The sequence below is a fragment of the Daphnia pulicaria genome, chromosome 2 (assembly GCF_021234035.1).
Source record: "Daphnia pulicaria isolate SC F1-1A chromosome 2, SC_F0-13Bv2, whole genome shotgun sequence".
Taxonomy (NCBI): Eukaryota; Metazoa; Arthropoda; class Branchiopoda; order Diplostraca; family Daphniidae; genus Daphnia; species Daphnia pulicaria.
The window spans coordinates 296,652-320,726 of NC_060914.1; the positions used below are offsets into that span (position 1 = coordinate 296,652).

Here is a 24,075-nt window from a genome sequence, read left to right on the forward strand (position 1 = left end):
AATCAGGCCAGACCAATTCATTCGAACAGATTGCCCCATAGCTCTTTTCCAAACGACGCCCATGGCCAGCCACACTGGTATACCTTATAAGCGTTCTGCTTATTATTACTTCCAAGAAGCGGACGGACGGGCTTAAACTTTTGCCCATCAATCAATACTTGTCTTTTGCTTTTATATTTATTTACGAATTGCGGTGCTGCTGGCGGTGGTGGTGGTGGGGCACGTGTTGGCAATATAACAGCCTTATTCCAACAACAACTGTCACGCTCCGAAAGTGTTTTTTCTTTTCCCCCCTAGCTGCTTTCTCTTCACCTTCAATGTCAAGGCGAGAAATAAATAATACGGTTATGGAAAGTTTGCTTCTGACATCTGTATCTGACGCGCGAGATGTAGGGACCTAAAATGCATTCGCATGCGAGAAACATAAATAAAGTCTGGGGTGTGTGTGTGTGTATACAGAGCGCTCCATCGATTACCAGCGAGTTCTCTAACGTGAACCAACAGCGATCAACTAAAAAAGAAAAAAAGCCTAACGTCCCCAGCCATAAACACACTCTATCTAAACTACTAAAGCGTTAACTGCTTGATATATTGCCTCGGCACGATAAATGAACTTTGCAGCGACTAAATAAGAAATATACCTATTTTTTTCAAGCTAAAAAAATAAACCTAGGCTACAAGACAAAAAAAAGGGGGAAATGCTTCGAGACATTTCGCCTAGAAGTAGGCACTATACACTATAAATTCGTTTACAAGTTGGACAGTGCGTGTGAGTCCAGCCGGGTCCATCTATTCTGTTAGTATACCATCATGGCGATAGATCAATGCTCCTAAATCTATCAGATCCTTTTGCCAAGAATAAACTTGATCGATAGAGCTCTGTATATCTATGAAAGTAAAAGGACAAGTGTAAACACTTATTCACACCAAGTAAGAGAATCCGTTTAATGTCGGCAAACAAATGTTCGTGCTACAATTTCCAGAGTAGCAATAACAACCAACTTCTACAACTGATAACAAACAACAACCATATGAGATTAACACTGAGACTCACACCGAACAACATTAGGCAGGGCGAAAAAGAAAAAAACCTTCGAAGAAAAAGACTCAGCAAACGGCAACCAAAGACCATTCTAAACTTGAATTGACTACGTTTTCAATACACGTCAGATGGAATGTAGCTTCCATTGAGTGTGCCGCCCCACTGAATTACATTTTATGAATGAGATTATTCTGGACGGGGAGTGAGGTGATTGAGTGCCGGCTGAAGAAATTCGTCCACTAGAGCCTGCACCATTTCATCTAAAGTTGCCTGGACTTGTTGACGATCACTATTAAAAAGGAAATCATTTATAACAGATTCCTTCCTTGTACAATTAGTGAATGTTACCTCTGAGTGGGTGGAGCGCGAAGTTCAGTGTAATATTTGATTTTAGGCTCAGTGCCACTTGTACGAATGGTTGCATCCAATCCATTCTCGAAGTAAAATGTGATCATTTGAGAGGAGCTTGAGGTTGGAAGCAAAGCCTTGCCATCGGGCTGACGAGAATCAAATCCGTTCGTCAAATCGCGGACACCTTTAACGACATACTTTCCTTCCATTAAGGATTTCGGATACTAGAACCAAGTACAGAATATATAACCATCTCTAAAAGGAATTGTAAAAATCAATAAAATACCGTTTTTGGTGCGTTTTCAAAGTTACGAAGACGCTCGAAGATGCGATTGATTACAACTGGATCGTAGCACAAGTAATAGGATACCAGAGAAACGTGATGCCCATATCTAAAAAAAGAGGGGATAAGTTGACAGTTAAATGATCAATATTAGGGAAGAACTAGTTGTTACTTGAGGTAAATCTCTTGCAATTGTCCGTTAAGCGTAGAGCCTTTGCTTTCCAAATGGACAGCCATTTCGGACAAATGAGCAGCCGCTGAAACGCCGTCTTTATCCGGAACGTGAATGCCGCACATAAATCCAATAGCCTCTATATGGGTACAAGGAATCCATACGGTTTACGAGCACTAACCAATGTGTGTCCAATTTGTCTAACGAACCCTCAAAGGCAAACAGGATTTGGTATCCTTCCTTCTGCAATTGCAGTCCACGGTTGGCCATCCACTTGAACCCGGTAAGAGTTTCGTCAAACAAGAATCCCTCACGTTCGGCCATCGTCTGAAGTATCTTGGAAGAAACAGTTGACGCGATCATGGCTGCTGTTGTAGGATTTTGTCCTTTTTGCTCCGCTCGAGTCCACATCCACCAACCCAATAAGGCTCCCAACTCATTGCCCGAGAAGACCTTCCATTCTCCACTGCAATTAAGTCAACGTTGGGTTAAGAGGATCAAAGGAGGATTTGTTGCCCGTCTTGTCAGCTTACTTTGGTTGCAATTCAGCAACAGCCAGCCGATCCGCATCGGGATCGTTGGCTAAAATCACCGTAGAGTTGTTGCGTGCTGCCGTAGCTAGGGCGAGATTCAAAGTCGATTTGCCTTCTTCTGGGTTTGGGAATTTGACAGTTGAAAATTCCGGGTCAGGCTCGATCTGCTCTTGAACTGGAATATATGGCTGGACAACAATCAAATTGCATGTTTTATTCTTTTTTACGACATCTGTTAGCGTGCATTGTACTACCTGAAACTTGCATGTTTCGAAAGCCATTTTTACATATGGAGCCCCAACACCGTGCACAGGAGTGTAGGTGAACTGCAGGGAATAGCAATTCATTAATATTGTATAAAATAAGTCTCATTGCTCAATTGAGTGGTTGACAAACCTTGAGCTACCCTGCCCATACCTTGAGTGAGGTTTTTTGGTTGAGTTCATCTCGCAGACATTCCTTGGAAAGGACATCAAAATAGAGTTGGTTTATATTTTCAAGAGGGTCAGAGACTAATGCATGTTCTCTGACGGAATCGTCCCAAGCTTCGTCCCATGGAGCCAAATTATCCAAACTGCGTAAAAGGATATTTTTGTCGTCAGGAGAAATGATCTGTTAACAAAGAATGAATGGTATTTACTAAAGCGGGAATGGTAAAAGAAAATGTCGAATTTGGACAGACCTGTGCTCCATTTTCCCAATAAACTTTGTATCCGTTATCTTCTTTCGGATTATGTGAAGCAGTAATCATGATTCCTGCTTTAGTTTTTAGCTGACATACGCTGAACGGGATATAGGGAGTGGGTACTAGCGCAGAAAAGAGGTGAACGGGTATACCCATCGTAATAAATGCCCGTGTAGCCAAACTAGCAAATCTAAAAACAAGCACGTAAAAAATTAGAATAAATTGCCAATTAAACAGTTAAAATTAAATAGTGAGTGACACTATGACACTATGGTGAGTATAGTGAGACACTGTGGAACACGAAGGACTAAAACTTGTCCCTTATTAATAACTTTTTTCAGACAATTATTACCTGCTGCTGTTGTACCTTCCATCATAACCAATCACCACGCCTTGAGTTTTGACATCATCAAAGCATTCTAAAAGGTATTTAGCCATACCTTGGGTGGCTTGTATTACTGTTAAATCATTCATTCTGCTGGGACCAGCAGCCATAACACCTCTCAATCCAGCTATGATGAAATAAAGACAGATTATATAGGAAAACAACTATGCTCTTACTTTATACTTGCCTGTTCCAAATTCCAAGCGTTTTTCAAAAATCTTGACAAGAGTATCCACATCATTGACCTTGAGGAGTTCTTCGATTTCAGCCTTGTTCTTCTCATTCTGTGAAATTTTAAAAATTGTGACTACACCTTATTTCCTATTATCAAAAGTGTTAGACTAATTTTTACATACTTTGTCCCATTTCAGCCAATCTTCAACTTTCCTATCCAATTCTGGATTTCCAGTGTTGACTGCCATTCTATTGACTTTTGGATTCTGAAACAGTTGTTTTCTTGATGATAGTGTTTCTCTAACTGAATTAATTCTAAAATAAAAACTACTGTTGAGTGCGAGAACGCCGTTTGGTGGTTGTAAAACCACACATGACAGTGACAGATGGATTTTTAATTTCATAAAGATATGCACATAAAATTAAAATATGAAATAGGACAAGTACGCCATACCTTGCAACAAGGAATAAGAATAATCTGATCGTTAGGTGACAAGCACACACACACGTGAAACTGAAGTAACCTTCAAGCACCTTGATTCAAGTTCAAGTAATGACAGATAAAAAAGCAGACGATTCCCTGCTTCGTTCATTTCCATGGCAACGTACACCGCGCTTTTCAATCTTCAACAAATGCAAATCAATCATCAGACTGAACATTGCTAAATTGCTCCCTCCTTTGACATATTATAACTGTATAAGTAAAAGCTTCTGTTATCAAACATTTTAAATATACATCTATAAAAGAAGACTTGGCATTTAGCTTGTCGAGGGCCTCCAAAAAAGGTTCCGTTTTCTTCTACCTTCTAAGCTTTTAGTCCAAAATATCACATTGGAACGAAATGAGAAAGGCGGAGCTTAAGAGAGAATTTCCCCATGTGACCAAAAATCTGAACTTGCCATTGGCTCTTTGGCGTTATAATACCTATCGACAAAAGATAGTGTAAATTTTGGAAAAAAATATTTGAAAGAATTCTCAATAAATTTCTTAAATATTAAGTAAAATAATATTATTCTTAACAAAGTTTTTATTTTTTATTTAAATAAATTACGTTTTCAAACGAGATTTATAAATTGGCAGCACTGCTTATAGTGAGTTATCACAGAAGTTGTCTGCACTTTGCAGCATGCAGGCAGATGCAGGGGCAGATGTAGTTTGTAGGCACCTGTCGGGCCGTAACTTCCGGTAACTTATAATTTTCGATTTAGCATTTCTAATTAAGCATAAAGTTATTTAGTAAAACTAATTAAATCTTTCAACGATAGAGATGTTTGATCATGGGGTACATGTAAGCTATTTTACTTTACAGTTTCTTTCGTTTCTCGATTGCTAATTATAATATTGGCTTTTCGCGTATGTCCCGTTTTCTCACGTGGTAGAAGGAAACAAAGCAGCCAATTCAAGGAAACGTTTAAGGCAGCAGGACAGGGGGAACTGCAAAATTCGTATGTAATAGTAAGTATTTCTCAATAGTGTAATGTAATAGTAAGTTTGCCTGTAATAGGCAAATAATATATGTAAGTATTTCAAACTGTAGTCTTATCTATATATTATTGCTGACTGCTGTTCCACACCAGTCACTGTTGAAGAAATATGTTAGGAAGTAAGAACAATGTTGAAGCTGATGTTGAAACATTGTGTAATGGTGTACCGGGCAGCCAGTTTTCACCTACATGTTCCAGGGTTTGATGGGTGAGAAGTAAGTCTAGTTTAGTGCCCTAAATTCACACTACCACATCACACTAGATTACATTGCATGTAACTGTGTGTTGCAGGCTATTGAGTTATTGACAGTTTTGCATCATTTAACTTTTTCCGGGTTTTAAACTATTTCAATTCAGTTTTCTTTTCATACATTTCAAAATTCTATTAAAAAACCACATTTCATTCACTGGTACAAACAATTAACAACTTGCCATTTTTCGTCTGCTTTTCTGGCATGGTATTAGATATGATGTGATGGCGTAAATTTAGGGCACTAAACTAGACTTTTGCCGTAAGGTAAATTGTAAGATTGTTATCCCTCAATTGCTGAATAATAGAACTAACTTGCAAGTTGCAATGAAATATATATAGAAAAAAAAAATTAATTGTTCAAGCTTCTACATTGTGAGCCCAGCCACGCAATTTGACAATTATTAGGTAAGATGTTACAGCCTTAGGCAAAATATTTTTCAAATCATGTAAAAATTGTCTGGATATTTTAACTTATTTCCTAATTTCTCTTCTTAGCCTCTGCTTATGTTTGGATCCCTGTTTTTTTGGGTGAGCAACAAAAATTTTGAAAGACACCGCAGCTACTCCTATTAAATTCATCCAGCAACGAGAGGATGGATCCTTAACATCTGCCTATTTAAGGTAAACCCTAAATCAATCTTTTGATCAACAAGTCTATACATGCATACATGGAAAAGTTGCGTAAATTTAGCGTTGGTAGCTCTGTCGTGTTATGGGTAGAGTACTTCTATCGATGTTGCCCCAACATCAGAACTTGCAGAACGTGTATGCTGTAGCCCCAGAAAAGCGTACTGAATCTATGTGGGGAATCGTGCTAATATTTACGGTGTTGAAGAGGTCTTCAATATGGCAGGTGACTTCAAATCGGCGTTGACGTTGTTGATAGATTGGGCATTACTAAGGAAGTTGCGGAAGCTTGGGAAGCTGCTATACGCCTGATGAATTAGTGCATCGAACGTACACACGCACCTTAAAAAATTATCGTGACAATCTTGGAACAGCGGAAATTACAAAGAAATGTTCGTTGCATTTCCGCACGAAAACGCACGTTTACCAACTTTTAATTAATGTGGCACCATTCGTGAATACCATAGTTACATTGAAACTTTTATTATTTTTCGTAACAAATTTAAAATCTTACCCATGCTTTGAATCTTACAATAGTGTGCCAAATTGCGTGGGAGCTTAAGAGCTACATAGAACGAGTTGAACATGTCAAAGGTAATGCATCACAGTATGTTAATGCCTTGATCTTGATTAAATATTCATATTTTCCATAGGTAAGGGCTGGTGAGAACCATGTTGATGTTTCCGAGGGTAAAAAAATGGGCGATTTGTGACGTTCCCTTCTAAAGGTTTTATGGATCTTTCTGGTCTCACCTAAACCGGTAAGCAGCGCACCCGTTTTGGAGGTTGAGGCAATACCGGCATTCGCGCTTGCTTTCTACCCAAGATTATCACGTTGTCTAAAAACATTCGCAATTTCAAAAATCTCAATTTCCTCGTTGCGCTAGTAATCGTCAACAAGTTCAAGAAGTTTAACGGCCAAACACCTTAACATTTCACCGTGTCACTGGTTGAAAACATCCTAACTCTGCAAAGGTTTGAATTTGAAGTCAGTGAAGAAGAGGCTCCACCATGGGAAGAATATCTACATGTATCGGGAACGCGCGTCATTTCTACTACTGCAAGTACGATGCATCCGACACATTGCTTCTTGCGTTACAGCGTGCAGTTTTCTACATCAGTTACTCAAGACAAACTTATTTAAGGAACATTTCACTGAGGTATGATACGCCTCGCTCCATCTCTGCCGATCTTTTGACCAACACCATTGTTGAATTGTACCTCGTCCTCCTGTCGCAAGAATGCTTCACTCAGGATATTCAGCCACTCGGGAGATGACCCATTGGGTCCGAAGCATCGGCATAGCGTCTGTGGAATCAAGAAGCGCCACATTAGTTCCGGAGTCGCTTAGTCAATTATGAAGAACGAAATTTAACAAGTGAAAAAACCTTTCTTTCCCCAGAAGTACGTCATAGCTAACAAGTCTTTTACGGAAAAGAACAATTTATCTGCGACTCGTTCTGTTCGACGATATCATGAATCATGTCCCCTGAATTGATCGAATTTTCCACCATAATCAAGTATGGGTCATCTATTAGTGATGGTAGTTTCCGGAGCTGACAAGGCGACGTTATTACGTTTCGTTGCCTGGATGAATGGACTCGTTATTGCAAGACTTCACATCATACTTTGTTGCCGATTTTGACCAGAGCTTCGTTAACTGCTTCGTAGAACCGAACTCAAAGGTGAAGAGATCTGTTTAATATTGAACGAGTCCAACGTAGTTTCCCCAAAAGAATGTACTGTCAAACGCCAGGGAGAGGTTCCTGGATTGTCTAAACGAGACTCGCGACTTTTCATCAACCCGTTTTCGGAAGAGTTGAACGATCGCGCTTCTACGTTCCCAGCCTTTCTCGAGTTGCGAGTTCAAAAGGTTTGATTGAGTGGTTAGTTGTTGAAATTATCGTGTCTTAATTATTTTTCTTTGTAAAGAGAATCCTCGATATTCGAATATGGTAAGGACCAAGGAGTTAACCAATCAATTGGATCCTGAAAGACCAAACTTGCAGTAATGATTTCTCATCCGTGTTTCCTGTACCCACCTTCTTCTTCAGGTGAGTCTTCGGATTCCAAATCCCGATCCGCTGCGTAGCCCGATGTCCATCTCTCATACGAACAACAGGATCAGTGACAACGGCCCCTTCAAATGCTGTGCCACGAGCCGAAGTCTACCTGTCTGGCCTCATGATACACAAGATTTTTTGATAAGACTTCTGCAACTCTAGATTGTGTGTATTTTTTCCCTTTATTTTCCACCTGGGTATGGATTATGGAACTTTGTCGAAGGAAAAGATTTCCCACAAGACAGCCCAGTTGGCATCCAATTGGCTGGCAAATATTTTATCTTTCATGGATTCGATGGTCTTGTAGCCATTTGACAGGAACAATCGGATTTCGTAATAACAAAAATCGTCTAGTTTAAAATTTCGTTTAACGTATTCTCCATTTGCTATTGATTGTTTTGGCTTTCAAAGAGATTCAAATGAGGTTTTTCTTGTGTTTTTTTTTATTATTCGAGGTGAGAGATGGGATGGGTACCACTGAGTTACTGTGTTTATACTAAAAATATTATTCTTTGTACACACTAGAAGTCTAATATGACGAAGGCAAACGACACGAGGAAGAAAACGCAAATAGAATAGTGTTACGGTAATGTAACTAAAATATTCTTCTAAGGGTCGGGAAAAGTCAGGGAAAGTATTCAGTCGCTAAAAAGTTGTCAAGGAAAATTCACGATTTTGTGGTTTTTTTTTTTTTTTTTTCAATTCAAAATTGTAAAGTGTTTGGCGATTTTAACTCTAGATAGCGTATGGCGTCTTGTTCAACAAACAAAATGGCGAAAGTGTTTGATGTTGGCAACTTGGCATTTTTTTTTTTTCGAGTTTCTTAGCTTTTATATTTTTAATATGTAGTTGAAACACAAAGTTGTTATTGTGTTTATTTTAGTAGCGTGTTTTTTAGAAGCACCAAAAGTTTCACGTAGAAAGAGGATATATGATGTGTCATGTTGAAAGCAGTTTTGATGATCAATATTTTTATTTTCCCAATTTAGATTATGTGTATCAATCTGAATGAAAAGCATATGGTTGTTCATCCAAGAAAAACAATGGAGATAATGGTGTCATTGAGGTCTATTGGTCTATTCTCCTTTCAGATTAAACCTTCACTGTTATTCCATTACTGGATAAATCCATTGGTGGGAATTGAAATTCAACACTTATACATCATGAAGGTGTTAATTAAATCACAAGTTCATGTTTGAATCCACTTAACTCTTGGGTGATCTTTGGTGATAGTGGTCATCTGCTGTTCTTCTAGCAAGAAAACTCATTGACAGATTTTGGCAAGCATGTTTTTTGTTCTCACTTAAGAAGAAAAAGCACCCTCCACTTCACCAATACTAGAATATCAACTGCATATCACCTTTATTTGCATGGTAGTTAGTTTGTCAGTCAACAACATGCTGCTCACAGCATGTAGTCCTGGTATAATATATGTAAAACATTCATGTGAATTACAGCCGCAGGTAAGTCTGTCATTTAATATCCACTTGGTCATATTATCTGATCACATGGTGTGAACGAAACGTTTCAGTTGGTGACATGAAGAATCAAGTGTTTTGTCTAAATTTTTTCATCACTTTGTTTCTAAGATTTCACAGTAATATATGTTACAAAGTTGATTTGCTTCAAATATTATGCAGTGTTTGAAAAACTTTTCTTTTAGGTGGATGATGTTCAGGACTACTGGTTACCGCTTTTCAGTGAAGTTTGTGACACCATGGAACAGAGACATTGGAATTGAGGTGCTTCTTTTGACTTACTTTTAATCACTCAATTAAAACTAGAATTTTTGTTGTTTTCATTCTTGTCTCTTATGGCCAAATTCGTTGTCACTACCTGACTGAAATTGTTTTTGCTACTCAGCAGTTCTTCACTTTCCAGTCTGTAATACAGAAAGCCATATAAACAATTTAAATTCATTTATATTTAGATGATAAATTAATTCATTTTTAATACAATTTTTCTTCTTTCTTTTCAGAGCTTTTTTTGTGGAATTGGTTGACTTAATTGTCATCGAAGAATACTGTGCATCAATGTCGATTTCAATTTGTCGACAAGCAGTGCCTGCAGGGTTGACCCTGAGCTCGCTATTTCAAGCATATGCCTCGACGTGCAAGGAACAACTTAATTAATTACAACTTGCTTGCGGACTTTTACGAAGTCCCAACCAGGATCTTCAGGTAATTATCTTATAAAAAATTTGTTGATGTGGTTAGCATTATTAATGGATAATATGTCCAGGTAATATTGTGTCGTTCAATAAGCAACAAGTCACCTTGATGCGTCAGATCGTGATTCAGATTGAGCTTCTCGGCTGGATTTCTCTTTTTTCTTTGCACGAACCTCGTTCCCCTGATCTTAGCTGGCAAGTTATCAGCATCGAAGAGGATCTCGAAAGGCGAACTGGATAATTTAGTTAAGGGCTAAAGGCAGTTAAAAAAAAAAAAAAAAAAAAAAAACTCGGCTTGGCATACCAATACGTTGAATTCGACCTGAAGACGTCCATCCGCGATTTTTTCCGGGTCTGGTATGGCTTACCAACAAATAGCTGAAGAATTCTCCTAACTTTATGACGATACCCTACTGAAATGAAGTCCCCCCCCCCCCTCCCACCTGTTCTTACTACTACTACTACGTCTGCCGAAATCCGTATCGCCGCCGTGTCCACCCTGTTCCGCGTTCAACCCACTTTCCTTGAGCTGCAACAGCTGATGGCTGGCGCCATTTGGCAACGCATCAGCATATCAAAAAGGTCTTAACTTAATGATGACTACCTTCCACGTAAGTTCAAATCAAATCGACACATAATAATACAGTAAAGAAATACGCCGATCTTTGCATGCGACCTATCGCCAACCAATTTCAATTATTATTGTTTCGCGTCGCCTGCATGAAGACCAACTTTTCCGTTCCAGCAACCGCGTCGACTTCCCAGATCAGAAATATGGTTTCGGTGTTGGTCTGCTACTTGTAATTATCTACGGTGAAGAGTCCTAGCACTCCCCTCATAATTTCCAAACGTGCCACTATTGTGTTGGAAATGGAATTCAATTGAACTACGTCCCTCTTGAGATCATGATTCGTTTGGAAGGTAAATTTATAAGTTAAACAGTGAATTCTCAGCTAAGAAAGTAAAAATCGTGTTCTTCCGTATTATTCCACCAGGTGTTGAGGACGCCTACGTCCGTCTTTCCCGCAAACTGGATCCCAAGGATTTCAAACTAGATACTCTGAAGGAACTTTGACCATGAAGGTTGTTCCTCGCCAGCAGACTCACATGGAGATGAAAATCTTGTTACGATCTCAAGGATACATTTTGGTGTACCGTCACAAGGTAATTTCTGGACTAATGGAAGAAAAGAGGTGATCTCCCGTAGCTTGAAATTGACCTGCAGCATGGTCATGCTCGGTGGACAACACATAAGCTGGAGGGTCATCGATGTCGGTCATCCCTGTCGGTGTCGGCCTGAGCTCTCCTGGATTCGCTCGCAACCAGTTCGCATGTGGCAACGTTAACCAGCCCAACAAGCTCGGCCGCTCCATCTTGGCCGATTTGGACGTCACTATTCTTAACTGTTTGATGTAAACGTTAGTTGGGAATTCAACTCACTGTATGTACTCTAACACAGATAACTGTTGCTGTTACCTTACAGCCACAGGCAGGAAAATTATTCTTTTCGTTAGAAAATTGTGAGTTTAATTTTTTGTCTTGACCCCCAACACTTTCTGTTAATATAATAGATTTTTATGTTGAAAGAGTTAAAAAGTCTGAATAGCTAACTAAAAACTTTGTGTATTCGTGTCATAGGGAAAGCTGCTGAAGTAATCTGTTGTTCATGCACATTTGATTCATTTCGTTCCAGCTACTGAAAGCCGAAAGGCATGTCGAATTCAAGCTGAGCTGCTGTGTGCTGTCTGGAATCAAGCAATCCATCCGTTGCGTTTAGTCATTTGAACAGGAATCTAATGGCTGTCAATAGGTGGCTGAAATTATGTCCACCAGGTAGCGCGAGTGTCTTTAGCACTGACGCATAGCGGCCATTATGTTGTTAGACGCAGCAGAGATGGGTTGCTGGTCCTGACGTTTCTCACGATGAAAATTAAAAGGTATTCATTGTTAATTTCGTATTGTTATTGAATGTAAAATGTTGATGTGAAAATTTACAGTTTATTTATCATGTAGAAACCAATTTGCAAATTCATTCAACTCAGACTTGGAAGTGCCTGTACATTGCCGAAATGGCGTGCCTCGTGTGTCTTGCTGCCTGTTCTTAGGCGTACGTCTCATCCCATGCAACAGCAAAAAGTAATTATTTTGATCAAATGTCTTGAAAAGTACTACAGATTTTGTTAACATGACTAGAGTGTAGACCAATTGTCTCTGCCTCTATAGAAATTTTGTATCTCGTATCAAAGTTATTTTCTTGGGCTGCGTAGTGTTCTGTTACTTTTTGTATTCTTTTGTTATAATGAGTGTGTACACAGTTGTGTTTCTCGAAAATAATTTTATTTTCTTAAATAGGTATAACAAACACTTCTTTAACACTGTTGGTTACCTTGTTGCAGCCAAATGGTGAAAGGTGTGACAAAGACAGATTGAACCGTTGTATGCAGCATGAGGTTGCAGTGTGATCCAGAAGTAGCCGTGTTGGACCTGAAATTGCTGTGCTGTTGTACCGGAGCTGTTCCATCTGGGTTCCTGACTTGAAAATTTTTGTGTTGTTTGCCTGCCAGTATTTTGTATTGTGATTTCAGATAGTTTGATCTGTCGTCTTTTGAGTTTTCATTCAATCATGCAGTATACGACTGAGGCAACCTGATCAATGTCAGGTTTGACACAGTCGAGAACTGCTAGATCAAACAAGCTTTCTGCGCCAAACAAATAATAATTTGCATATAACTTGCACCATGTTATTATCGCGGTAGAGAAAGCGACAGGCCCCCCCCCCCTGGGGGCCACAGGAAAAGTATGTATGACAATATTATAAAATTTGAAATAAAAACTTTTGTTATAAATAAAATTTCATGTATAGTAAATTGTTTTAATAAAATTTCCCGATAATTTTTTAATAACTTTGTGTAAGGTGGGTTTTTTTAAATTTTTTTTCAAAAACAAAAGTCTGGACTTAGCAGAAAATGGAAGGTGAATATGAATTTTTAGAACACTTGTGATTTATCGATCAATCTTGTATTTCAGCAATCTTTCAACACATCCAGAGAAATACTTCAGAACTTTGGTGTACAGGTCGGAGCAACATAAGTAGTGGGGACATAGTCGGGAGAATTGCTGGTGTAATACATATGAACCTCAGTTTTGTAGTAGTTTGGAGCAGGGTAATACTTAAATTCCGATGTAGTATACCAGGCAGCGTACGTGGTTGTGTAATAGGCGGCTTCTTCGGTGTAGTACTTGGGGGCTGCGCTGTTGTAGCTAGGTGTAGCGTAGGTCTTGGTGTAGTAAACTGGAGTGCTCATCAGTGTAGTGTTTTAGATCAACGTATCACGAAAGAGCATCTTCTGTTTAGCAAGTCGGGGCTGCGTAATACTTGGCCGCCTCAGTTGTGGTTGTGTAGATCGGGGCAGAGAAGTACTTTGGCGCTTCGGTGTAGTACTCGACCGTTTTGGTGGAGTTATAAGCGGGAGCCTCGGTGTAGCAACTGAGAACAGAGTAGTACTTGAAAAATAGGTGCAGTAAGTAGATGAGAACAGAGTAATACTTAGGAGCCTCGGTGTAGTAGGATGGGGCAGCATACGTAATCATGTAGTACTCCATCGCCTTGGTGGTGTAGTAACTCCAGGCAGCATGCGTTGTCATGTAGTAATCGGTCGCCTTGGTGGTGTAGTAACTCGGGGCAGTGCAATACTTCAGGGCGTCAGTGTAGTGGCTCGGGCAGCGTTAGTTGTGGTATAAAACACCGGTGCTTTAGTGGTGTAGTACTTGAAGACCTCGATGCAGAAACTGGTCGTTGCGTAAGTTGTGTAGGAAGGCGGCGGCGTTGCGGTTTGGTTTGCGCCATACCAAGTAGACATCGGTACACCAGTGATCGACCCAGCCATCAACGATACAACACCCAACAGGAGCACGACGCCATAGTTATCTAAACAAGAAATAAATTTAAACATTAGAACAACATTAGAAAAAAATAGAATTGATACAAAAGTCAATGTAAAAATAAGAATATCTACCCATAATTGAGAATCGGTTACACGATGGGGAATCCAGTTGGTGACAGATAAGGCTCTGCAGTTTGGGCACGACTTCCTTTTTTTTTTTTAACGACTCCTTTTACGCACAGTAATACTTCGGGACGTAGGTGTAGTAGCTCGGGGCAGCGTAGGATGTAGTGTAGTACTTGAGCGCTTCGGTGTTGTAGTACTGCGGGGCCTCGGTGTAGTACTCCGCCTCTCTGGTGATGTAACTCAGGGCAGAGTTATACTTCGGGGATTCGGTGTAGCTGCTCGGGGCATCATGAATTGTAGCGTAACACTCTTGAGCCTTGGTGGTGTAGGAACCGGTTGTTGCGTATGTTGTTGTTGTTGTAGTAGTAAGGCGGCACGTTGCGGTTTGGCATCCACCATACCCAGAAGACATCGGTACACCAGTGGTCGACCCAGCCTTCAACGATACGACACCCAACAGCATACGACGCCTTAGTTAACTAGACAGTAAACAAATTCAAACATTAATATTCACTAATAACTTACAAATTAACAAACAGAAAATAATTGGCATAAATAGAAAAATTCAAAGTAAAGAAAAGACATAAAATATTTACCCATGGTTGAGAAGTATGAGAACTGCAATACGTTGAAGAAGGCAGATGGTGAGTGCGCTGCAGTTGTTGCCGTGTCGGAGATGCTCACTCGACTGACTTTCCTTCGCCTTTTCTCTCTCCTTTTATACGATATTTTTTCTCACCCTTACCTCTAAAGCCTTGCGGGTGTTGTACCTGCTTGATAATGATGCAAAACGTCCGTCCTCACCCATCCTCTACACCATTGCATGACACGTTTTACGTAAAGATCTCCGTGACCTTCGAGTGTGTTACTGACTTTTTCTTCTGCAGTTTGCTTGGGATGGGTCTACAACAACCAATATCAAAATGAATACCAAATGGGTATGTAACACGTGTCGTTCTCACCCAACCTCTAAACCACTGCATGACACGTTTTACGTAAAGATCTCCGTGACCTTCAAGTGTCTTACTGGCTTTTTCTTTTGCAGGTTGACTTTGCTGGGGATGGGTGTACAACAAACAATATCGAATACTATTTGAAATGGTTATGGCTTAAAACTCACATTATACCAATTGACATTTGAGTCATTTGACTCGTTTCTTTGGTGAATGAATAAATAATAATGATTTAATCCATTTGGAACCGTTTGAAGGACAGTCGGCCTTTTTGAAAATATTCCTCTGCAATCTTATATATAAGAAAAAAATGTAACATGTTAACCATCACTGCAAATTTAAAGGAAACAAGCTTACCAAGAGTACGAGTCCCTTGTTTGTTTGTGATGAGCAATAATGGGGCCTGAGTCAAGCGAGCGTAGCAGGCGAATTTCATTCGTGATTCGTCTCCACTCCACTCGACACTCGAGTATGAGTCTCCACTCACAAATGAGAAAAACTCTCGTAAAGAGAATGCTACAGTTTAACATGTATTTAAACCGATTATTCAGAACTACAACAAGAACTGTTCTACGGATTGTCGCATCACTTGTCGACGGGATCGCAGCCGAAGTTCTTCAAGATAATTTATGGGCATCAGTTCAGGTTGTTTTACATCTTCCATTGTTATGCGACATCCATAACAAAGAACAGCACTCCAATCACTTTTGATTTGGTCATTGGACGTCTTACAACACGGTTTGCCCTGAGAATTGCAATTAGAATTACACGATGTTGAGTCTTGATGCTGAACAGTTCCAACGGATTGCAATGGATGGTTTCTCAAATTATCCGAGGGATGACCGGATGGTCCACTTCGCGAAATAGTCTGTGAAACGTGTCGGGCGGTTGATGCACTACAAACTGATGACTCTTCAATGGCCGAAAGGCATAAAAGACAAAGTGAATCTCTTTCACAATCGGATGGATTCGGATCAGCAATGTTTGATTTCAGTTTATCACTGATACGAAATAAAGTTGAAATTGTAGCTGGAAAATTGGTCTGCAAAGTTACTACGAAGTCTTCAGTTAATCGCCCAATACTGGAAGTTGAACCTAACTATTAATGAAATAAGAACAATTAAGAATTAATGAAAGGTTATGTTCAAGTCAACCACAAACAGCACTGTGTGCGACAGTAGATTACCTTCGATGACAATGTAGGCAGGCACACTGAATCAACCCCTAAGAAATTTGCTAAATACGCCACTTCTTTATCGACAAACTCACGCATAGGTCGTAGAAAAACAGTACCGGTACGGGAATCCGTAAATCCCTGTAGTAAAGAAAAATGTAAAGAAATTAATTTATTCGTTATAAAGTATAAAGAATCGACGGCAACTTACTATCTCATGGGCAATCTGAGCCCCCCTTCCTTAACCGATAGCAGATAAAAGTTGGCCGGCCAATTTAGTAGCATTTGGAACTAAAAATACTTTTGCGTGATTCAATCGAGTAGCTATTTCTTTTTTCTAGCTATTTCGATTCTGAATTCTTTTATTGTAATGTGCAATAACAGGAAAAAATACAAAACAAATTCCAGTTATGTTAATGTTTTGTATTATATGTCTTGAATCGCAGTAGATGACAAAGTTGCTTTTTGGCAGGCTTTGTGGTATCAATTAAAGTTAGGGTCAAAAGCGCGAAAAATTTAAAGAAGGCAATAAAGGTGTTCAAAACGGAAAGAAGCCAAGTGAGCGATAGAGGGTTCTATGCAGTGTTCCGAGTTTGAAACTCCGTCCGTCCACTTTGAATCATTGCATGTTAGAGCAATTAATAGCGGTATTCCCATGAATTGTAGCCTATAATGAATAGAGAGACAAATCTTCTGTTAAACAAAAAAAAATTATTGAAAATAAAACGCTTGTAATCAATTCTTACCAAATGGCCGAAGGGGATGGCGGTAACCCCAGACGTAGGTGCGTTTGATAGGTGACAGATAGCTCGTGCGTAAAGAAGATGGTGGGCGAGTCCAAGGAACGGTAGCAAGGTCCAGTGGACGCAACTCGGGATATTTGTGCCACCAAGGGTCGTTAATCCAAGAATTAGGTTTAAGTAAGGCGTCATCGTCCAAGAAAAGACTGGGTCGCCAAAGCCGGTTGGCCAAACCACGTCGCGGTAAAATCAGACGAGGCTCTATTTTGACGATGGGTTCAAGATGTTTCCCAATGATTTGAGGGGGAAAATTAGACACTGAAGACTGAACATTTGCAAATAAAATGAAGGCTGTTGAATTCATGTCTACTGCCCTTGATGCCTCACCTACATTACCTTTACTATGTATATTGTAGTTGATTTCTGGTAATTGTCACTACACAATTTTGAAAAAATTCTAAGCTAATAACACGCTTAGTCTCTCAAAGTTTGCCAGTTTTTTTGGTGGGGAGGGAGGCAGGAAAGCCTGAGATGCATGATTACTAAATTAATTAATTGAAAACCATTTTGTCCAAAACTAAATCAAAACACTCAAGCTATTATTCATGACATGCACCAGGAAAAAGATTTTCGGCACGACATGCTCGTTCTAGGAAAGGAGTGACAAACCGGAAATCAAGGGATTGGCAACTTCTTTTGAATCTTGTACACCTTTGCAAGAATCAGCACTTGGGTTGTCATAAGCTCAAATTTTTAATCTGCTGTTGAATTTAAAAAAAAAAATGACATCCCATGTATTTTCGCAGGAAGTAACCAAACCCTCGTTAATAATATGATTCTTAATTTGCTGGGGGAAAAAATTACAGGCAAATGATACAATACACATGCATTTTTTAAATACTGGGGTTCATGTTTTCTATAAACATATTAATCCAACAATCAAACATACCAGGCATAACCTAGCACACTTAAAGGTAGACTATATTCAATGCTGATAAAGGTCTCAGTTTTGACAAGACGAAGAGTGAGACAACGTGGCACGCTACTATAGTAAGTCGTGTATAACGGATTGTTGCTAAGTCTTTAAAACAATCAAGAAAAGGACAAATCATATTTTTGTTTAAGTGCAATCATGATTCCAACCTTCGGTCTCAGCACTGCAGAGCACAATTACTTGCAACGAAACTGAACTAAATATACGTGAATTGGGACATAATACTGCTTCTAATACATATTCTTTAGTAATACTGTATAAGCCCATAACTCCTAATCGATAAACGTAAATCCTTGTGTACTCTAACGCCGCCACGTTGAAATAAAAAATAATCCTACTAGCGATTCAATTCCCTGGTCAGTCGATGTATTGAAACAGATGGTAAGGCTTGAAGGAAAAATAAGAAGCAGACTTACAAAGAATGATGAACATTCGAGACGTCTAAATTGTTCTGGGTATGAAGGGGCAGCGAGTTGACTATAAAAGATGTGCTATAATCCTTGAACTAATTCATAAACTACGCTACAACAAAATCTATGATGTACGTTGTAATGAATCATGACATTTTTAAAAGTCAGATAGGTATAAAGAAGAAAAAAAAAACAAGTGAAAAATAAAAAAATAAAAGTTTTGATCAAGCCAAATACATCAATCGATGTAACGCGGGTCGAATTTGACAGATTTCGGTTCAGGAGAAAACTTGGAGGCCATCATAGCAGCTTTCTCGGAGTTCCTTTCGACGTTACGGAGGATATCTTCAACGCTTCCGATTGCGTTATGACAGTGTCTGTCGTATGGCTTACAAAAGCCGACAATCTGTTTCAATTTGTGTAAGGCCTTCTCGGCTTCATCCAATTCTTCTGGCGAAGCGGTACGCGTCTCTGACCAGGTCCGGTTATCTTCACACGTCAAATGGTAATATATGTAGAGGAGGGGGAGGGAACTTGATTGTTTTAAATCTGCCATTTTTTCAACCTCAATTGTTTCTCTCTACTTTTGTTATGCTCTTTTTTTATTAAACTATAATTTTGGCCTTCTAGTGCAACTTAATACGATATTTAGCATAAGTTGAACTATTCTCCAATCGGTTCGTATTAAAAAGTCTTGGGGCTAAAGAAGGTGGCTCTCACGAAAAGGGAGAATAGTTGGACAACTATCGTTTTTTTACAATCCTATACTGAATAAATTGTGGCTTAGGCTAGTATAGTATAATATTCTAAATCCTGTGTGACCGAGTGAAATATTAAAGATCGCAGATATGTCGTATTTTAAGCATTATTCAGTCAATGTGTCATCATCATAGGCTCAAGCTGTAGTGGCCATCTGTATTGATTGCGAAGACTTGCTATATGTTGTTGATCATTTTTGTATATCATTCAAGCTCAAACAGGATTATTCGCGGGAAACGTAAGATTGAAAGAAAAAGCGGCCATTATTTCGTGGATAAAAGAAACAAGTCAAAAGGGGTCCTATTTATAAGGTGAACAGTCAAATGTCGAACGACGAGCCAATGGCTGAGTTCGACATTTGACTCGCCAAAAAATTAAATTAAGAAATAGGATTGACGAAAGAGGGACCTTGACTTTTGCTATACTGCAGACGACAACAAACAAGCGAGAGAAAAAAAAAGAAAATTCGAATCAGAAGAACTTTTGTACAAGCCAAAGTGTCGAATAATGTGTTAAAAGTAAAACGAGAAAAGAGGTCAAAAGGTGTGTATAGACAGCTTTTTGTTTGTTTGTTTGTTTGATTTTAATTTTTAGGTTTGTTTGTTGTGTCTCGTCAGTCCTGGCAGTAAATGTATAGCTGTCATTGCTGATTTCTACATTGATTAATGCCTCGGACCCTTTTTAAAACCTGGGCCGCATACGGTGAGACGGTGATAATCGGAGTTCGGAAAACTCACTGAGCAAGTCGTCCAGAGCCGGATCGATCGGCATGCCGCGAAGGGAACTACCAGCGGGAAGCATGGAACGGCGCGGGGGGACCGAAGCCGAGCGGGGTTCGCGCATCAGCATCACGTCGTCCAACGGTTTCAGCGATGTGGACCAGTCTGTATAAAAGACAAGAGGGATAATTATCAATTAGAAATAAATCAAAAGAAAGGATGATAAAGAAAAGCTGCCCAACTATTTCACCGAGACAGAGGTTATCTTTTCTATCAAGAGCAATAAATATTAAAATTACAACAACAACGCCGATTCCAGACGCTCATCCATCACGTACAAGCTGTTATTGCAATCTCGAGTATAAATAACTGTCTGGCATTGTTCTGCTGGTTGTTCCCGTTCCAAACCGAATACTTCGACAAATATCTCAACATACCCGCATTTCGATTGGAATGGTGAGACAAAGCTGGCAAATTTAGTTTTAAAAGAAAACTTAATAAAACTCCTAGTCCTTAATGTATTGAAGATGAAAACGTAGTTCAGAGTTTTTAAGTTGCTTCACCAACGATAACTACTAAGTGACTTTGATGAGTCTGTTGACATGGATGATGTTGGACAAGAAAACTCTGAGATGTCTGAAATGTCTTCATCATTTTCCCTCTAATTCGGACATTGTGGGCTTAGCCTGGCCTCTGACAAGAAAGAAAGCTATGTCTGCCAGCTTTTAAGATTAAAAAGAATTCACACTAAGTTTTACAAAATCAAGATGAGCATACCTGCCAAAATATTAAAATGTCTGTTGTGAAGTCCACAACTTATAATTTCTTTTCATGTTCTATCTATAACTTTTAGTATTTACTTCTAAGCTCTTTATTTTACTCAACTCTATCAAATCAAATTACACTTTAATAATGCTTACGAAGAAAAACGTTTCATGACTCATGTGTCGTTCGCTAAATTGTAGTCTGCAAATTGTGAAATTGAAGATGATTTCCATTGCCAGATTGCGAAAATGAGTAAAAAATCGACTCAAATTTATCATCGAGTTTTTTATTGAATTTGTCTTTTAAAAAACAATATTCAATCAAAACGAATGGGTTAAAAAAACTGAATCAAATCAACCAAATAGAACTAAATAAAAGGGAATAAAACCGAATAATAAGATCAAACTAAACTAGCGGTATCGTCAGTACTAGATTGGCAAAGAGGGCAATCAATGTTGACATGGTTTTACATGGGAAATATGTATAAAATGTCTATCTTATGGATGCCTAGTAGACTAGTATTACTCACTAGGGCGTTTGTTGTCCACGACGGGAGCCATTTCGTGAGCCAAGGCGTGCTGGGCGGCTAGTCCGGCTTCCGGTCTACGATGAAGAGAAACACCTTTCGGGTGGTAGCCGTAGGTGTTGGAGGCTAGTGGACGGAAGTTGAAACCGCTCGGCTCTGAGCTAGTGTAGAGGTGACGGCCTGCAGGTCCCGTATGCGTTGATGAACGGCGATCGCCCTCGTATCTTGTATCCATATCGCCTGCATCATTCACATCATTATATTTTTCATGCAGTTATTTTTATTTTTCCATCAAATCGAAAATTACCATGAAGTCCGCGCATGTTCCAAGTCCAGAACCGAGAGCGATCCTTCAACGTCTGATCGGGTCCAGTGAACCACTCTATATGTCTTTTCATTTTGATAGTAGAGTTGCTCTGGGTTTAAACGGGACAAATATCCACCTATATATTTTATTAGTAGCATATTGTTTAATAATTAAGTTTGAAAGTTGCTCGGGTTGATAAGCAGGTGCACGTTTCTATAAACTAAATTGATTCGCAATATCCAACTTTTGCTCTTTATCAGACAATTAACGGATGACCGAGTTTGACGACCAATAAAGTCAGGGCGAAAGCAAGCATAAGCTACTGCTGTGGGTATAGCAACCAAAACCGTAGCCGACCTTAACTATTTGACTTTGAGCGTATAAAAATGATCGGGTGTAGCGAAACATACCCTAATGACGCATCCCACGAGAACTTGGCTCCCATCTCCGCATTTGGAGGGAGACGGAGTCTATTGGCTACTTTTATACAAAATAATCAACAACCGTGACACGACAGTGGTAAACAAAGAGCTAAAAATACGAGAGAGATGAATGATGGAAAAGGGCAACTAGAGAGTCTGGCAACAACACTCACAAGAATAATATAGATAGTAAGTGAGACTAATAGGAGAAAAATGCGCTAGAGTGGCTGGATTCCTGAGCAGTGAAATCACAGCGGTGAAAAACCAAAAAATAATAATGATGGGATTTTCATCCCATCACTTTCTCACACATCAGCATCCACTGAGGATCATCTCTGCTGACGCTTGGCTCCCGAAAGGTTAGTCTGTATAATCGAAAGTGCTCAAAACGAAGACAGCTGCAAAGCGTTATCGTGTCAAATGAATGATTTGGCCTTTTTCTATATTTAGGTGGACTGCTCCAGTTTCGCTCCTTGTTGTTGCTATATGGCCGAGTCGAGCTGAACCATTCGCGCTAGACTATTTAGACCATCTACTACACAAGGTATATATGCATCGTCGATCGCTCGACAAGAGATCCGGGACCATCTCTAAAAAAGCTGCTGCACTAGGGCGTGTCCTTTCTTCTGATTTAAAAGACTACAGAGTTGCAGCTGCCGCTTTTTCGGCCGCCACTTTTTATACCTTTCATCTCGTCCTCTTGGAATTTTAGCTGCCGCTCGGCAAGTCTTTCACCTTCACGGGAAAAACAAAAAAACAAGAGCAGCGTGAAAAAATCGCTCGACGATGTGTGTATGCTGCACGCGCTTTCCACTAGCTTGACCAGCAAGGAAAAAAAGAAAATGGTAGGGACCCAAAAAGAAACAAAATGAGGCTCGGGCTATATTTAGACACTGAGCGAAATATCTTCTGGGTTCTTCGCACACGTCGCATTACTCGCCCTTGACACCATGCGCATTGGCTATACCTTTTTTTTTAAATTCAATGATTTTGGATTTAATTTTAATAAAGATCTAAAACAAAAAAGCATCGGCTGCGGTCGAAGCGACTCGGAATTTCGTCGTTCAAAAACAGCGGATCGTAAGAAGTTCTTATATCACACAACTAGATGGCGTTAAGTCTAGAAAACAATTGGCGGGGACTCGGTTTGAAATGAGTTTCGTCAGTTGGAGTGCAGGTTATCACACATTAAAATAATATCCGTTTATCAATGAAATGTAAGAAAAAGAAGACTTACCAAATTTGACTAGGCGAAAAAAGTGAATGAGACCGTACGACTGGTCGGAGTCAGTTGAAGAGATCAAAGATGCAAACCAAGTCTAAATGAGTTCAGCTGATCTCTGTGGTCTCTGACCGTCACCGTTGCCGCTGAACAAGTTACTGCGGGAATGGTGATGGTGGGAAGACTCGAGCGAGCGAGAGATACTTGGGCAGCTAGGAGCGCTGGAGCGGAAGCAGAGAGGAAAGTGACGCCCTCTCAATTCCCCGGGCAGCGCTTCGCTGTGACGCAAAACTTTGCAATTGGCGATGCTCTCATTCGTTTCTGTTTCTAATTTTTTCTTTTGCCATTCCAACCAAACGGCGGGGCGGAAAACAAGAAAGCAATTGTTGGCGCCCTTCTCCACTAAATACACTAGTTGAATTACAAATTTAAAAACAAAATTATTTTTCATACGTGGAACGGTGTGCGCAAAGAGTTGATAGTGTAGCAGCTTAGAAGCACACGGGGATAGTTTGTTGGTGCTGAGGCTGGATGTGAAAAAGACCAGCAGAGAATGTAATCCGACGCGGCGGAGCCCATTTTAGGAGCGGCAACTGGTTCTGTAATATTAGCTTTTTTTTATTTTCCCCTTCAAATAAAAAAAAATGCCTTTGAACTCCTTCCCATATCAGCTGCGTTACCTAACATTAATTAGTTGCCGGTGCTTTTTGAAATCGTGAATTTAATTTTTCGACAGATCTCACCGGCGCCAAAACCCCTCACAGTTCGAATCTGATGAAAAGGTCATTGAGTTTTGGGTTCTGGTTCAATCGATTCAGAATATCAAAGGTTAAATGGCGAAAAAAATTGGA

General features: G+C 39.6%; 3 protein-coding genes and 5 long non-coding RNA genes across 20 annotated transcripts; 3 read left to right on the forward strand and 5 right to left on the reverse strand.

Annotated features, from left to right (window-relative positions):
- Nucleotides 1–926: 926 nt before the first annotated feature.
- On the reverse strand, nt 927–9,263 carry LOC124327075 (phosphoglucomutase-2-like). Of its 4 annotated transcripts, none has more exons than XM_046785939.1 (13): nt 9,259–9,263; nt 3,808–3,881; nt 3,639–3,735; nt 3,419–3,578; nt 3,064–3,256; nt 2,799–2,993; nt 2,636–2,707; nt 2,382–2,569; nt 2,058–2,314; nt 1,849–1,987; nt 1,680–1,785; nt 1,391–1,617; nt 927–1,331 (listed from the first exon to the last, which is right to left on the reverse strand). In XM_046785939.1, exons 2-13 carry the CDS (start codon nt 3,871–3,873, stop codon nt 1,229–1,231), a joined length of 1,803 nt encoding a protein of 600 aa, XP_046641895.1. In that variant the 5' UTR covers nt 3,874–3,881; nt 9,259–9,263; the 3' UTR covers nt 927–1,228. The 4 variants fall into 4 exon arrangements, with proteins under 4 accessions (XP_046641895.1, XP_046641893.1, XP_046641892.1 ...); XM_046785937.1 differs by lacking the exon at nt 9,259–9,263 and adding an exon at nt 4,080–4,195 and having other exon boundaries at nt 3,808–3,891; XM_046785936.1 differs by lacking the exon at nt 9,259–9,263 and adding an exon at nt 4,080–4,194 and having other exon boundaries at nt 3,808–3,940.
- LOC124327407 lies at nt 4,752–8,200 on the forward strand. 6 transcript variants are annotated; one of them, XR_006916114.1, is made up of 8 exons: nt 4,752–4,811; nt 5,006–5,081; nt 5,859–5,984; nt 6,528–6,584; nt 6,644–6,751; nt 6,878–7,863; nt 7,923–7,945; nt 8,045–8,200. It is a non-coding gene; the product is annotated as an uncharacterized LOC124327407 (long non-coding RNA). The 6 variants fall into 6 exon arrangements; XR_006916112.1 differs by having other exon boundaries at nt 6,719–7,675; nt 7,747–7,863; XR_006916111.1 differs by having other exon boundaries at nt 6,719–7,054; nt 7,136–7,863.
- Nucleotides 9,264–9,728: 465 nt separating the features above from the next.
- On the forward strand, nt 9,729–10,453 carry LOC124327432. Of its 2 annotated transcripts, XR_006916144.1 has the most exons (4): nt 9,755–9,795; nt 9,920–9,937; nt 10,032–10,233; nt 10,295–10,453. It is a non-coding gene; the product is annotated as an uncharacterized LOC124327432 (long non-coding RNA). The 2 variants fall into 2 exon arrangements; XR_006916145.1 differs by lacking the exon at nt 9,920–9,937 and having other exon boundaries at nt 9,729–9,795.
- Nucleotides 10,454–10,659: 206 nt separating this feature from the next.
- Nucleotides 10,660–16,523, forward strand: LOC124327359. Of its 3 annotated transcripts, XR_006916001.1 has the most exons (7): nt 10,820–10,834; nt 10,950–11,144; nt 11,219–11,743; nt 11,862–12,160; nt 12,221–12,359; nt 12,576–13,020; nt 16,513–16,523. It is a non-coding gene; the product is annotated as an uncharacterized LOC124327359 (long non-coding RNA). The 3 variants fall into 3 exon arrangements; XR_006915999.1 differs by lacking the exon at nt 16,513–16,523 and having other exon boundaries at nt 10,660–10,834; XR_006916000.1 differs by lacking the exons at nt 10,820–10,834; nt 10,950–11,144; nt 11,219–11,743; nt 16,513–16,523 and having other exon boundaries at nt 12,112–12,160; nt 12,237–12,359.
- LOC124327412 lies at nt 13,220–14,098 on the reverse strand. The gene is made up of 2 exons (XR_006916120.1): nt 13,771–14,098; nt 13,220–13,710 (listed from the first exon to the last, which is right to left on the reverse strand). It is a non-coding gene; the product is annotated as an uncharacterized LOC124327412 (long non-coding RNA).
- On the reverse strand, nt 14,097–15,096 carry LOC124327358. The gene is made up of 3 exons (XR_006915998.1): nt 14,830–15,096; nt 14,240–14,712; nt 14,097–14,151 (listed from the first exon to the last, which is right to left on the reverse strand). It is a non-coding gene; the product is annotated as an uncharacterized LOC124327358 (long non-coding RNA).
- On the reverse strand, nt 15,704–16,641 carry LOC124327303 (cytoplasmic tRNA 2-thiolation protein 2-B-like). Its single transcript, XM_046786303.1, has 3 exons — nt 16,572–16,641; nt 16,373–16,501; nt 15,704–16,285 (listed from the first exon to the last, which is right to left on the reverse strand). Exons 2-3 carry the CDS (start codon nt 16,457–16,459, stop codon nt 15,740–15,742), a joined length of 633 nt encoding a protein of 210 aa, XP_046642259.1. The 5' UTR covers nt 16,460–16,501; nt 16,572–16,641; the 3' UTR covers nt 15,704–15,739.
- Nucleotides 16,642–16,768: 127 nt separating this feature from the next.
- On the reverse strand, nt 16,769–23,427 carry LOC124327284. Of its 2 annotated transcripts, XM_046786278.1 has the most exons (6): nt 23,240–23,425; nt 21,581–21,716; nt 21,277–21,513; nt 20,001–20,147; nt 17,107–17,361; nt 16,769–17,027 (listed from the first exon to the last, which is right to left on the reverse strand). In XM_046786278.1, exons 2-6 carry the CDS (start codon nt 21,669–21,671, stop codon nt 16,999–17,001), a joined length of 759 nt encoding a protein of 252 aa, XP_046642234.1. In that variant the 5' UTR covers nt 21,672–21,716; nt 23,240–23,425; the 3' UTR covers nt 16,769–16,998. The 2 variants fall into 2 exon arrangements, with proteins under 2 accessions (XP_046642234.1, XP_046642235.1); XM_046786279.1 differs by lacking the exons at nt 16,769–17,027; nt 17,107–17,361 and adding an exon at nt 17,605–18,993 and having other exon boundaries at nt 23,240–23,427.
- Nucleotides 23,428–24,075: the final 648 nt, after the last annotated feature.

Coding starts and splice junctions, on each gene's coding strand:
- LOC124327075 (XM_046785939.1), bottom strand. CDS start 3,873: ATGGCAGTCAACACTGGAAATCCAGAATTGGATAGGAAAGTTGAAGAT. Junction 2,994..3,063: donor ATTGGGAAAATGGAGCACAG/GTCTGTCCAAAT, acceptor CTTTGTTAACAG/ATCATTTCTCCTGACGACAA. Junction 1,786..1,848: donor TTGCAAGAGATTTACCTCAA/GTAACAACTAGT, acceptor CTCTTTTTTTAG/ATATGGGCATCACGTTTCTC.
- LOC124327303 (XM_046786303.1), bottom strand. CDS start 16,459: ATGCGTGAGTTTGTCGATAAAGAAGTGGCGTATTTAGCAAATTTCTTA. Junction 16,286..16,372: donor TGCCTACATTGTCATCGAAG/GTAATCTACTGT, acceptor TTTCATTAATAG/TTAGGTTCAACTTCCAGTAT.
- LOC124327284 (XM_046786278.1), bottom strand. CDS start 21,671: ATGAAAAGACATATAGAGTGGTTCACTGGACCCGATCAGACGTTGAAG. Junction 17,362..20,000: donor GGCTCTGGACGACTTGCTCA/GTGAGTTTTCCG, acceptor TCGTCAAAATAG/AGCCTCGTCTGATTTTACCG. Junction 17,028..17,106: donor CCATCCCCTTCGGCCATTTG/GTAAGAATTGAT, acceptor TATTCATTATAG/GCTACAATTCATGGGAATAC.